The sequence below is a fragment of the Budorcas taxicolor genome, chromosome X (genome assembly GCF_023091745.1).
Source record: "Budorcas taxicolor isolate Tak-1 chromosome X, Takin1.1, whole genome shotgun sequence".
In the NCBI taxonomy this organism is placed as follows: domain Eukaryota; kingdom Metazoa; phylum Chordata; class Mammalia; order Artiodactyla; family Bovidae; genus Budorcas; species Budorcas taxicolor.
Window position 1 is genome coordinate 62,769,605 of NC_068935.1, and position 14,309 is coordinate 62,783,913.

At 43.9% G+C, this 14,309-nt stretch overlaps 1 protein-coding gene across 1 annotated transcript in view; it reads right to left on the minus strand.

Annotated features, from left to right (window-relative positions):
- The window catches only part of MECP2 (methyl-CpG binding protein 2), a 59,150-nt gene extending 54,825 nt beyond the window's left edge, over positions 1-4,325 (minus strand). The window contains exon 1 of the mRNA XM_052662845.1: positions 4,197-4,325. Coding sequence (XP_052518805.1) covers positions 4,197-4,258 — 62 coding nt within the window. The 5' untranslated portion in view covers positions 4,259-4,325. The remainder of the gene's footprint in view (positions 1-4,196) is intronic.
- Between the last annotated feature and the right edge of the window lie 9,984 nt (positions 4,326-14,309).

A 14,309-nucleotide genomic window follows, 5' to 3' on the forward strand; every position in this document is an offset into this window, starting at 1 on the left:
GGAACTACCAGGATGGTATCTGGAATTACCTATCGAGGTGCAGTGAGGCCTCAGAATTCCCTTAAACAGTCGAGTCATAGAACGCTCTAAAATCTCACAAGTCAAAGTCACAGTATTACTCAGGTTTGCTGGGCTTAGTTGCTCTGTCGTGTCCGACTCTTTGCAACCCCATGGACTGTAGCCTCCTGGGCTCTTCTGTCCATGGAGATTCTCCAGTAAAGAACACTGGAGTGGGTTGCCATGCCCTCCTTCAGGGGATCTTCCCAACCCAGGGATCAAACCCAGGTGTCCCACATTGCAGGCTGATTCTTTACCATCTGAGCCACCAGGGAAGCCCGTGAATACTGGAGTGGGTAGCCTATCCCTTCTTCAGGGGATCTTCCTGACCCAGGGATCGAACCAGGGTCTCCCGCACTGCAGGTGGATTCTTTACCAGCTGAGCTATTACTCAGTTAGCTATATAATAAAAATCAAACCGGCACCCTGGCTGGGAGGCCCTAGAAGAGCCACAACTTTTCACAGTTGCCTTTTTTTTTTCTTGGTAAATTGCATTTTTATTTGTAAACCGAGGGACCTAAACTAAGGTTCCTTCGAGCTCTGAATTTAAGATCTCTGATAACTCACGATTTCGTGGAGAAAAAAAAAGAGCCAGCAAATGAGAGCACTTAGGTGAAGACCCAATAAAGCAGTGAATTGCAGGCCTATATATATGTATATAGAGTGCCCCCAGCTCTTATGCACTGAAGCCTTTCTAAGGCTTGATCCCAAGAGTCCAGACTTCTGCAGTATAACAAAACAGCTATGCTCAAGACATTCATACACCAGCAGAACCAACGTTAACTGTGCCTTGAAGAAGCGAAAAAGGCCAAGGCTTTACTCTAACAGAATGGTCACAGCGCCTCTTAAATATGGGAGTGGCCATGCCCTGCTCTCACTCTGTTCCCCCCCACACCATACCTACCATCAAAGAGGTAGAACCAAATATTTTAAGCAAAGGCGTACAAAGCAAGCTTTCAACAGGAAGGGGCTCCATGCCAAAGAAAGGCAGAAGAGACCAGGTAAATGCAGAAGAGCACAACTTTTGTGTCAGTGAGTCCAAGGAAAAGAGACTTTACATCCATCCTACCCAAACTGAGGTAAAGGCACAGTGGTGACAATGACAGTTTGACTGGAAGGCACTGGTACAGAAGCACTGAGAACAAGGTCCTCCAACTGGAGCAGTAATAATGCTCTACCCAAGAAAAAAAGGTTGTCTGCCAGCCACACAAGGCTGGTCTGCGTGCGCATCACCAACAAAGGGTGGGGAAAACAAACAGGTGTCTGCCACGCTCCCTGGAACCACCAGTCTAGGACTATGTTTTACCCCCTCTGTGCTTGAAACACTAGTTACAGCAAAAGTCAAACCCTTTCTATAATATTCTTCTCATAGATAACTCGGGCAAGCTGGCCACAAACTGCTCTTAGCCAGTTAAAAGATTTTCACTGATATTCACCTTTACAAAAGATCACGGGTTCCAGGAGACATCATTTACCATGTAAATAATCCCGGGCAGGTATATTAACAGTGGAAACCGCCCTCCAGGAAGGAACTAACACTTTTCCATCGGCTCTTCTTTATTCTAGGTTCAAGAAGCAAGGTTCTCATTCCGTCTCCACATGGGGGAAGGGGTATTCAGGAGGAGGATATCATCATATTGGACTCCTCTAGCCAATTCTTCTGTCAAATTTCACAGCGTGCCTCCCCATCCCACTAGATTCAGCCACAAAGAGGCAGGGCCAGCCGGGAAACAAGGGCTGTGGCTGGAAATCGCAAATAAAATGCAAAACAGTACTCGAACCCTCTTGCAACATAAGCAGCGCAAAAGTTGGAGTATGGTTGGACTGCATCGTGCTCTGTCAGGTGAAACAAAGACCTGGGATTCTAGGTTGCAAGCATTCCAGGCAAATTTGTAACAACAAAAATGAGTATGGTGTGTACTGGCAAGAAAGCCATAGAGAGTTTCCTCAAGCTGTTAGGACACCATGACTTCAGATGCCACCAGGTACTTTGCAGACAAACTATATTCTGTAGGCTGTGGGATAGGGGTGTGATGGAACAGCTCACTGGAAGGGCACCCGAGGCGGCTAACGCACTGCCAATGATGGGAAACAAAATAGAGCCCTTGCCGGTCACATCTGAGGCTCAGATGTACAAACCTTGGAATCTTCGTTAAGTGAGGCTTGTGTATCTGTGTGTGCAGACAGGAATGCACCTCAGTGATCAGCCCCCTCGCTGACATGCCACGAATGGGTGTTCTGTGGCAACTTATTCAATCAGCTCTACACCTCTGAGACTGATTGTGCCCTTTAAGGTTCTGATACGTCCGGGTAAAAAATGAAAGCAAATTTTTCCCTAGGTTCCAGGACTAGGATTTAGAAGTCCTTCAAAGCCCATAAATAAATCTATTTCCCTAAATCCCTAGTGGAAATTCCCCAAAGACCTAAAACTAAAAACCAGATTTAAAAAAAACATAAAGATTCAGCATATTTCAAAGGACCCAAGAGGTTAATGGCATTCTTAGTTGAAATCGTTCAGATGCAGATGAAAATTCTGACGGTGGAACCCAAATTTCTCCTGGATAGCAACTGCCTGTTAATAATGATTTTTGCTACCAAGGCCCGAATATGCTTCATTTTTGTAATGTAACAAAATGCCTAAAATTTGCCAGAGTCCTCAAGTCTTAAGCCACTCAGCCTCACAGGCCAGTAGGTTCGGTTCTGTGATCACCAACCACCCACAGAATTCTATGCTACCATCTCACAATTTGGGGCACTGATCGGCACAACAGAGACACAACTCTGAATGGCTTTGCAGCCCGTTCCTGTTCCTGAAAAACGAGAAGCACACATCTGCCTGACCATGAGTCAGGAATATCAATTTTGTGGTGGAGCCCATTTCGGCTGTGACCAATCCACACCGAACACACTCACAGTAGAAGCGACGGCCACAGAGGTGTATTCCACAGCCAGCCTTCCCCGCCCTTGGAATCCACACTCAGCAAGGCCATGAACGGTCTCCTCTGTGAAAGCAATCTTTTAAACTCTTCACCATGACCTTAAGTCTTCAGTGCAAAACCACAAAAAACATTGCCACACCACTAATCAGTCACCTGAGTTTCAGTATGGGTGACTCAGAAGCAAACTAGAAAGAAAATAAACTTTCAGGGACCAAGCGATGGGCACCCCGGCGATGCGGTGATCTTGAGCCGGGCGCGCTCCGGGACTATGGAAGCCCGTCACAGACTGAGTCCCACTCCACTTATGTAACTGGAAGATCGCCGGCGAAGCGGGGCGGGCGGGGGGGAAGGATGGGAGGGCGCTCGTATTCTGAGGCCATGCCCCCCCCCCCCCCCGCAAACGCCCTGGGAGCGCGCTCCCATCGAAGCGCTACGGGTGCTGCTGGACACCCCGTCCCCTCCCCACGGCTCCTGATGGCAACTATCACCGCCTCTTTCTGATGAGCTCTGGGGCCAAGAACACAATGTCTAGTGCCTTTTGTGGGTGGACAATAATTCCCACCTACTTGTTCTTGCTAGATGCGAAAGGAACTCGCTCGCGGCGGGGACGGTGGGGGGGCAGAAAGTCATGGAATGGGCGAGAAGGAGGGGGAGGCAAAGCTTGGAGATGGGGGCGACTGCCCAGGAGCCCTTGTGGCGCACTCTCCCGACGGGAGAAGAACTGCGCACGCGCGCCAGTGGGGGGGGGCCGAGTAACGGGAGAGGGGCGCGCGAGGGAGGGAGACGGGAAAGCGCGAGCCAGGGAGAGGCCGGGGGCGCGGGCGCGCGACGGCGCCGCGGGCCCGAAGCCCCGCGAAGGGCACGACGCGCGCGCAGCCCCGACAGGCGAAGCCCCGGCGACAGGGGCGCCCGCGGGGCCGGGGGGCCGGGATGCGCGCCGAAGGCGGGAGGGTGGGGGAAAGCAGGCAAAGGCAGCCTGAGGAGGCCGCGCCGAAGACGGTCACCCGCAAGTGCGGGTAACGGGCCGCCGCGGGGGGGGGTGGGGGTGCCGTCACCAGCGGGAGGGGGAGGGTAGAGAGGAGGGACGCCATCCGCCAGCCGTGTCGCCCGACCCCGCGGGCCCCTCCCGCGCCACGTCCCGCCCCTACCCCCCGCCCCCCAGCAAGGGTCCCCGCCCGCGGCCGCGGCGGTCCCACTCACAGTCTCTCCTCCTCGCCTCCTCCTCCTCCTCCGCTCGGCGCGGCAGCGGCGGCGGCGGCCATTTTCCGGACGGCTTTTACCACAGCCCTCTCTCTGAGAGGAGGGAGCGCGCGCGCCGCCGACGCCGAGACCCCGCACGGCCGACGTCGCGCCCCGCCCTCCCGGCCGGCTTGCGCACAGCTGCACCTGCGCGCCTGCGCCCCGCCCCCGATGCTTGAGCGAGCTGGCGCGCCATTGGATGTGGTGGCCGGGGTGGGGCGGGGCCTCGGTGGCGACGCCCCCAATTGGCGGGACTCGGTGTCCGTTCCGGCGAGGGAAAAGGGGGCGGACGCCCCGTCTAGCTGCCGATTGGCTGCCAACGGCCGTCATTTGGGGAAAAGAGGCGGCTTGGGCGCCGAGGGGATGGTTTAGTGGGCGGAATTTGAATATTAAGGATTAATAGGCCTTTGCGGATGCTGGGGCAAGGGAAGGCCTCGGTTCCGGACGCCTGTTTGCGCGACCATCCCGGGCCCTTGACCTGCTGTCCGCAAACACACAAAGTACATTGCTATAAGCCTCCCGCAACACCCGCATTTTCTCAGTATCACCACATTCAGTAGAAGCAGCAAAGTTGCCTGACATTGTTCCAGACAAGGGACCTTGGTTTACGAGGCCTACCGAAGGCATTCTTTCATTTGAGCCTACCGTATGCCACACTCTCGGAGGGGCAGGGAAATAATTGAACAACGAATTGTAGCCTTCACCTTCCTGCAACTCTGGTGGGGCAAGAGGGTGCATGGCAAGGCTTGCACGAAACCTGTCATGGTTGGATGAGATGGTTTGGGGTGAGTGGGAAGAGGGGGCAGTGGAAACACAAAGAAATAAGCGCTCGGCCCGGAAGAGGTGATTTGGGACTTAAGATCCAATAATGCTGGTATAGAAAAATATTTAAGAGTATGGAAAAAGTTTTAGCTAGTGAGGGCTTCCCTTGTGTCTCAGCTGGTTAATATCCACCTGCAATGCGGGAGACCTGGGTTCCATCCTGGGGTTGAAAAGATCCCCTGGAGAAGGGAAAGGCTACCCCACTCCAAGTATTCTGGCCTGGATGGGGTCTCAAAGAGTCAGACACGACTGAGTGACTTTCATTTCACTTCACTTTAGCTAATGGAGTGTTCAGGATAGTACCGTCTGTCAAGGCGACTTTACTCTGATTCCAGCTATCATCCAATCCATCCGATGCTCTTTTTGCTACTTCTCCAGTTAAGAAGGAACCGTCTGATTCTGATGATTCCCTACCCCACCCCCATTCATTTATTAAATCCCTGTTATGTACCAGGCACTGTTCCAGGCTCTGGATGCAGAGTACTGAATAAGACACCAAATTAACATTCTTGTAGGGGAAGATTCAGAGTGAACATACAAAAAGTATAAAATAAAATGTCACATAGTGATAAGAATTTGAGGTAGATAAAGCAACAGTGAAAGGGGTGCTATTTAGATGTCCACTGGCTTTTGCTCTCATTTTATTCCCCCATAGGGTTATCTATGACCAGTGTCTTCTCCTGGCAAAACTCAGTTAGCCTTTGCCCTGCTTCATTTTGTACTCCAAGGCGAAAATTGCCTGTTACTCCATGTATCTCTTGACCTACTTTTGCATCCCAATCCCCTATGATGAAAAGGACATCTTTCTCTGATATTAGTTTTAGAAGGTCTTGTAGATCATAGAACAAATTGACTTCAGCTTCTTCAGCATTAGTGGTTGGGGAACAGACTTGGATTACTGTGATGTTGAGTGGTTTGCCTTGGAAACAAACAGAGATCATTATGTTGTTTTTGAGATTGCATTTCTAACTCTTTTGTTGACTGTGAGGGCTGCTCCATTCCTTTTAAGGGATTCTTGCCCACAGTAGTAGATATAATGGTCAACTGAATTAAATTCACCCATTCTGGTCCATTTCAGTTCACTGATTCCTAAAATGTTGATATTCACACTTGCCATCTCCTGTTTGACCACATCCAATTTACTTTGATAAATGGACCTAACACTCCAGGTTCTTATGCAATATTCTTCACAGCATTGGATTTTACTTTCGCTGAAATCAGATTGATTATATTCTTTGCAGCCAAAGATGGAGAAGCTCGATACAGTCAGCAAAAACAAGACCTGGAGCTGACCGTGGCTCAGATCATGAGCTCCTTATTGCAAAATTCAGATTTACCTTGAAAAAAGTAGGGAAAAACAATAGGCCATTCAGGTATGATCTAAATTAAATCCCTTATGATTATACAGTGGAAGTGACAAATAGATTCAAGGGATTAGATCTGATGGACAGAGTGCCTGAAAAACTATGGATGGAGGTTTATAACATTGTATGGAGGCAGTGACCAAAATCATCCCCCCCAAAAAAAATACAAGGCAAAATGGTTGTCTGAGGAGGTCTTACAGACAGCTAAGAAAGGAAGAGAAGCAAAAAGCAAAGGAGAAAGGGAAAGATATACCCAACTGAATGCAGAGTTCCAAAGAACAGCAAGGAGAGATAAGAAAGCCTTCTTAAGTGAATACTGCAATGAAATAGAGGAAAACAATAGAACGAGAAAGACTAGAAATTTCTTCAAGAAAATTGGAGATACAAAAGAACTATTTCATGCAAAGATGGGCACAATAAAGAACAGAAATGGTAAGGACTTAACAGAAGCAGAAGAGATTAAGAACAAGTGGCAAGAATACACAGAAGAACTGTACAGAAAAGGTCTGAATGACTCAGATAACCACGATGGTGTGGTCACTCACCTAGAGTCAGACATACTGGAATGTAAAGTCAAGTGGGCCTTAGGAAGCATTACTACAAACAAAGCTAGTGGAGGTGATGGAACTCCAGCTGAGCTATTTCAAATCCTAAAAGATGATGCTGTGAAAGTGCTGTACTCAAATTTGGAACACTCAGCAGTGGCCACAGGACTGGAAAAGGTCAGTTTTCATTCCAATCCCAAAGAAAGGCCATCCCAAAGAATGTTCAAACTACCGCAAAATTGCACTCATTTCACATGCTAGCAAGGTAGTGCTCAAAATCCTTCAAGCTGGGCTTGAACAGTACATGAACTGAGAACTTTGAGATGTTCAAGCTAGATTTAGAAAAGGCAGAGGAACCAGAGATCGAATTGCCAACATCCATTGGATCATGGAAAAAGCAAGAGAATTCCAGAAAAACATCTGCTTCATTGATTACGACAAAGCCTTTGACTGTGTGGATCACAACAAACTGTGGAAAATTCTTTAAGAGACAGGGATACCAGACTATCTTACCTGCCTCCTGAGAAACCTGTATGCAGGTCAAGGAGCAACAGTTAGAACTGGACATGTAACAATGGACTGGTTCTAAATTGGGAAAGGAGTACGTCAAGGCTGTATATTGTCACCCTGCTTATTTAACTTATATGCAGAGTACATCATGCAAAATGCCATGCTGGATGAGTCACAAGCTGTAATCAAGATTTCGGGGAGAAAGATCAACAACCTCAGATACGCAGATGACACCACCCTAATGGCAGAAAGTGAAGAGAAACTAAAGAACTTCTTGATGAGGGTGAAAAAGGAGAGTGAAAAGGTTTGCTTAAAACTCAACATTCAAAAACTAACATCTTGTCATCCAGTCCCATCACTTCATGGCAAATAGATGGGGAAAAAGTGGAAGCAGTAACAGATTTTATTTTCTTGGGCTCCTAAATCACTGTGGATGGTGACTGCAGCCATGAAATAAAAAAAAATAGCTTGCTCTTGGAAAGAGGGCTATGACAACCCTGTGCTTGCTAAGTTGCTTCAGTTGTGTCCAACTTTTTGCAAACCTATGAACTGTAGCCCACCAGGCTCCTTTTTCCATGGGATTCTCCAGGCAAGAATACTGGAGCAGGTTGCCATGCCTCTCTACCCAGGGATTGAACCCATGTCTCTCATGTCTCCTGCATTAGCAGGTGGTTTCTTAATTCCCAGCACCACCTGGGAAGCCCTATGACAAATCTAGACAGCGTATTAAAAAGCAGAGACATCACTTTGCCAACAAAGGTGTAGAGTCAAAGTTATAGGTTTTTCAGTAGGCGTGTATAGATGTGAGAGTTGGACCCTAAAAAAGGCTAAGCGCCAAATAATTGATGCTTTGGAACTGTGGTGCTGGAGAATAGTCTTGGGAGTCCCTTGAACTGCAAGGAAATCAAACCAGTCAATCCTAAAGAAATCAACCCTGAATATTCATTGGAAGGACTGCTGCTGAAGCTGAAGCTCCAATACTTTGGCCACCTGATGCAAAGAACTGACTCATTGGAAAAGACCCTGATGCTGGGAAAGAATCAAGGCAAAAGGAGAAGAAGGTGGCAAAGGATGAGACGGTTCGATAGCATCACTGACTCAATGGACAAGTGTTTAGCAAACTCTGGGAAATAGTGAAGGACAGGGGAGCCTGACATGCTGCAGTCCATGGGGTTGCAAAGGGTCAGACACGACTTAGTGACTGAACAACAACAATTCCAATCATAAACAGAAAAGAAAGAGTTCCTTCAAACTTATTTTATGAGACTAATATAATTACTATAACAAACCAATGAAAGGATGACACAAAATATGGAAATGGATGTAAAAATTCTAGACAAACCAAATCCAGCAGTATATATTGGTATATCCTAACCAAGCTGAGTTTTATTCTAAGATTGCAAGGATGGTTTAAAATTAGAAAATCAGACTTAACAAATTTAACACAAGCAAATTATATGACCATGTCAATATATGCAGAAAAAGCCTTTGATAAAATTCAATACCTATTTATGATAAAAAGAAAATTAACAACAACTTAGAGAACTATGAATAGGAGGGAATTTTCTTAATCTGATCAAAATCATCTACTAAAAAACTTAAAGCAAACATCATGTTAATGGTGTTAATGGGAACAAAGCAAGAAACAGAAGATCTTTGGTGCAACATCATTCATGTAAAATAAAACACACATCCTTCATCGTCCATTCTCTTTTAAACCTTATCCTTGGAGTTTCACTCTGAAGAGAAACACCCATTAACCCCAAATGGATCCCCTTGCTGTTAGGATACAGGCATACAGATCCAGCCAGTAACAAGCTGGAAAAGAAATGGGAAAAAAACATTCAACTTAGGCCACAAAAATTATAAAACAGTTTGGAATAAACAATAAAACATGCCAAAAAACTATATTAAAAAGTATAAAACTTTACTGAAAAAAAAGAAGACCTGAAAAAATAGAAACTACCACAGTTCTGGAAAGGAAGAGCTGATGTAATAAAGATGTCAATTCTTCATAAATTAATCTGGAAATTGTTTCCTTGAGTCAAAATCTAGGCGTTTTTATGGACTTTTAACAAGTTAATTCTAGATCAAGAAGAGGAAGTGTTCAAGACATTTTTGAAACAGAAAACCAATGGTGAGGGTCTTGCCAAATTCCTTAGTTTGAATAAATGGAACTTAAATGATACAATTTCACTCTTGCCATTGAAAAGTAGAAAAATAAACTGGAGTCTAAAGTATTTACTAGTAGAATTTAAAATGGGCCATTTAAAAAAAATGGGACAACTATAAAAATTTTTAAATGCATCCCCTTGAAAATGGGACTATATAAGATAAAAAACATGAACAATATAGTATAGATAGCAATTGACAGACAAGCCACAACCTGGAGGATTTTACTGATATGGCAAACAGATTTATTTCTAAAAATCCCTGAACTGATAGAAAGCATATATGTTTTTAGAGCAAATCCAAAACGACCACAGAAAATAAGAAAGGTAAAACAGTTCAAAATTTTAGAACTAACATCCCAGATGATACCACAAAACATAAAACCACAAATATATCTCAAACACTATGGAACATTTCATAAAGTTGGTTATGAATTAAAGTTTTAAACTCAGTAAATTCCAAAACGTAGAAATCATGCAGTTCAGTCTCTGGCAACAATACAATAAAATTAAAACTTAAGAACAAAAGAATGGGCAAAAGTAAAACTAAACCAAAAATGCACTCTCCACTTGAAAGTTTTAAAATAGGCTTCAAAATAACTCTTTGGTTAAAGAGGAAACATAGAGTAAAATTATAAACTCTTTAGAAATGACCAACAATGAGAGCCTTACATATTAAAACCTATGCTGTGTGGCCAAACTGGTCATCTAGAAAAATTAATTACTATAACTACATTTATTAGAAAGAGGAAAATATAGAGGATGGATGGAGTTGGAGTTTGCAATTTGCAGATGCAAATTATTATACATGGGATGGCTAAACAACCAGGTCCCACTGTATAGCACAGGGAACTATATTCAATATCCTGTGATAAAGCATCATGGAAAAGAATTTCTTTAAGAAAAAGAATGTCTATATGTGTATAACTAAGTCATCTTGCTATACAGCAGACATTAACACAACATTGTAAATCAACTATACTTCAATATAAAAAGACAAAGAAACATTTGACTTACTAAAAAGAGGAAAATAGATAAGAAATGAGTTGATTCTGGCACACCATGCTCACATTTTTGTGTGCACACCCACATGTACACACACAGGCGATCTCCTTTCTTTATCGTGAGATGCTTACTATGAGAAGAGTATCCAGGAACAAAAAGGTATAAATTCATCAGAGTGAAGGGAATGTGGTGAGGATGGGAGGTTATCCTCAAGTGACAGATTTCAACAGTTTTTTGGAGATCAAGATGGGAATTAGTTGATGAGTAAAACAGGCAGGAAACATTCAGCCTAGAATATTAGACAGAGAGACTATGGAGTAGGTGGGAGCCAGTTGGCCAGATATAACACCAGAGAGCAGGCTCACAATCAGCAGGCATGTGGAGGAAGGCAATAGAATTAAATGGGTCTGAACACCTGGGGATTCATTGCAGGCCCCAGTACAGAATGGTTGCATCATTTGAAACCTCCTCTCCTCTACCAGACAGGTGAGTTAGCAGCTGGAGCAGGCCTGCAGGGAAAATACCGGACGATTCTCTAAAGCAATTGAATGAAACGTCTGTTGAAAACTGGGGATTCCAGCAGGCATGTAGGCAACTCTGTTCCTCAACTCCTTGCTTTCCATTGAGGAGTCAAAGCAGGAAAATGGACCTATCCCCCTTAAACCTGATTAAATCTCCAAAGCTATCCAGCCCTTCTTTGCTGAATATAAACCAACCAAAAAGCATCATCAGAAATTTGAAGAAAGCCTTCAACGTGAAATAGGTGAAAAATGAACTTGGAAGAATCCCAGAAAATATGGAGGAAAACATGAGAAATTTTAAAATTTTAATTAGCATATCAGAGAACTAAGAAAATATTTTATCCAAAGAACAAGAACAGAATATTATGTAAAAGGAGTTGAGGATAAGAAATAATTATTGGAAATTAAATGTGATTATTAAAGTTCAAATTTCAATTGAAATATTTAAAGATAGAACTGAAGAAGTCTCCTAGAAAATAGAACAAAGCAACACAGACAAAAAATATGAGAGAAAACATAAGGATTTTGGTGAGTGATCTAGGAAGCCCAGCCAGCAGCCAACAATAGTTTTTGTCAAATAAAAGCAAGAAAAAGGAATAGGAATCAGACCTCATAATAATACTGGAGGATAAAAGATAATAGGACAACAATTTTAAAAAGATAATAAGGCAATGCTTTCCATCTTCTAAGAGAAAATGATTTTCAATTTAGAATTCTACACCAGTCAAAATATCCATCAAGCGTGACAATGAAATAAAAATATTTAATAATATGTAATACCTAAGAAAATTTACCTCTCAAATATATTTTCTTAGGAAGCTACTTGAACTTCCATGATAGCTCCATTGGTAAAGAATCTGCCTGCAATGCAGGGAGACCCAGGTTCGATTCCTGAGTCAGGAAGATCTGCTGGAGAAGGGATAGGCTACCCACTCCAGTATTCTTGGGCTTCCCTGTGGCTCAGCTGGTAAGAATCTGCCTACATTGAGGGAGACCTAGGTTCCCTCCCTGGGTTGGGAAGATCCCCTGGAGAAGGGAAAGGCTAACCCCTCCAGTATTCTGGCCTGGAGAATTCCATGGACTGTATAGTCCATGGGGTCGCAAAGAGTCAGACACGACTGAGCGACTTTCACTAGGAAGCTACTTAAGGATGTTCTCCAGTAAAACAAGAGCATAAGCCAAGAAAAAGGAAGACATAGTATCCATAAGACAGTGGATCGAATCCAGGAAAGCTGTGACAGGAAATACCAAGGTTGCCAACTGGGCAGAAGGCCTGATTGGCAATCAGTCCAGATTGGAAGATGAGAATGGCAGGCTCTGGGAGAGAGGAAAAGTTAAAAAAAAAAAAAAAAAACTTTAAAAAAACTTCTAAAGTGTACGTATGTGAACTCAACATGTTAGATAGTGTGATTGGGAGTTTGAAGAAAATTGAATTTGATGATGGTAATTAGTTCAAGAAAATAAGGAAAGCAGTTAGAAACAGCAGGGGGGAAAAGAACTGCACTGGAAGCTATCACCAAAATAAGAAGCAAAGTAAAATATAATTCTACCAGTTGATAATGTTTAATAAAAGAGAATCAGTTAGCCCTTGATGCTAAGAAATTTCTCTTTTCAAATGGCCCAGGGGTCATTAAATTTGATTTATAAGAAGGAAATGTAATCCTTTTTTTGACTGGGCTTTTTAAAATATTTACAGAAACATCCTAATGTGAATTTTTGTCTTTGTTTTTTCAACTTTTAGAGTCAACCTATGCACAAAACATGGAGAGAGGTTTTTTTTATAGGGTGGGACACAGCTCTCTTCCCCCCAGGGGTAGTAAAGGGTTAACTCATCAGCCTTGGGTGTTTCTGAGGGTGGTCTTGCTGACCTGATGTACGACATTTGATATTCACACTGTTATCTTTAGTTCTTTGTAAGTTTGAATAATACACTCAGATCTCTTGTTATTAACTTTCTATAGCCATGTATTTTTGACCAGTTGGTATCAGCTATACTTACTTGTATATTGTCAGAGTTAGCATTTATATACCATCCTGATAAAGATGAAAAGATAATCACTAAGGGGGATGTAGGAGACTGGAGGAAATTCAGGGAACAAAAGCATATTGGGGTTTGAAGGTGCTCAAGAAATAACAGAAGAAGCTGAAACTGATTAGTTCTATGAAGACCCAGAAGACCTCCTAGAACTAACACCAAAAAAAAGATGTTTTATTCTTCATAGGGGATTGTAATGCAAAAGTAGGAAATACCTATCAAAAGAGATACCTGGAGTAACAGGTAACTTTGGCCTTGCAGTACAGAATGAAGCAGGGCAAAGGCTAATAGAATTCTGCCAAGAGAACATATTGGTCATAGCAAACACCTTTTTTCAACAACACAAGAGATGACTTTACACATGGACATCACCAGATGGTCTATACTGAAATCAGATTGATTACATTCTTTGTAGCTGAAGATGGAGACGCTGTTTACGCTCCGCAAAAACAAGACCTGGAGCCGACTATGGCTCAGATCATAGTAAAATTCAGGCTTAAACTAAAGAAAGCGGGGGAAACCATGAGGCCAGTTAGGTATGACTTAAATCAAGTCCCCTATGAATATACGGGAGAAGACAATGGCACCCCACTCCAGTACTCTTGCCTGGAACATCCCATGAGCGGAGGAACCTGGTAGGCTGCAGTCCATGGGGTCGCTAAGAGTCAGACACGACTGAGCGACTTCACTTTCACTTTTCACTTTCATGCATTGGAGAAGGAAATGGCAACCCACTCCAGTGTTCTTGCCTGGAGAATCCCAGGGACAGGGGAGCCTGGTGGGCTGCTGTCTATGGGGTCACACAGAGTTGGACACGACTGAAGTGACTTAGCAGCAGCAGCAGCATGAATATACAGTGGAGGTGACAAATAGATTCAAGGGATTAGATCTAGTAAACAGAACGCCTGAAGAACTCTAGACAGAGGTCCATAATATTGTACAGGAGCCAGCAAACAAAACCATCCCAAAGAAAAAGAAATCCAAGAAAGCAAAGTGGTTGTCTGAGGAGCCTTTACACATAGGTGAGGTAAGAAGAAAAGTGAAAAGCAAGGAAGAAAGGGAAAGGTACACCCAACTAAATGCAGAGTTCCAGAGAATAGC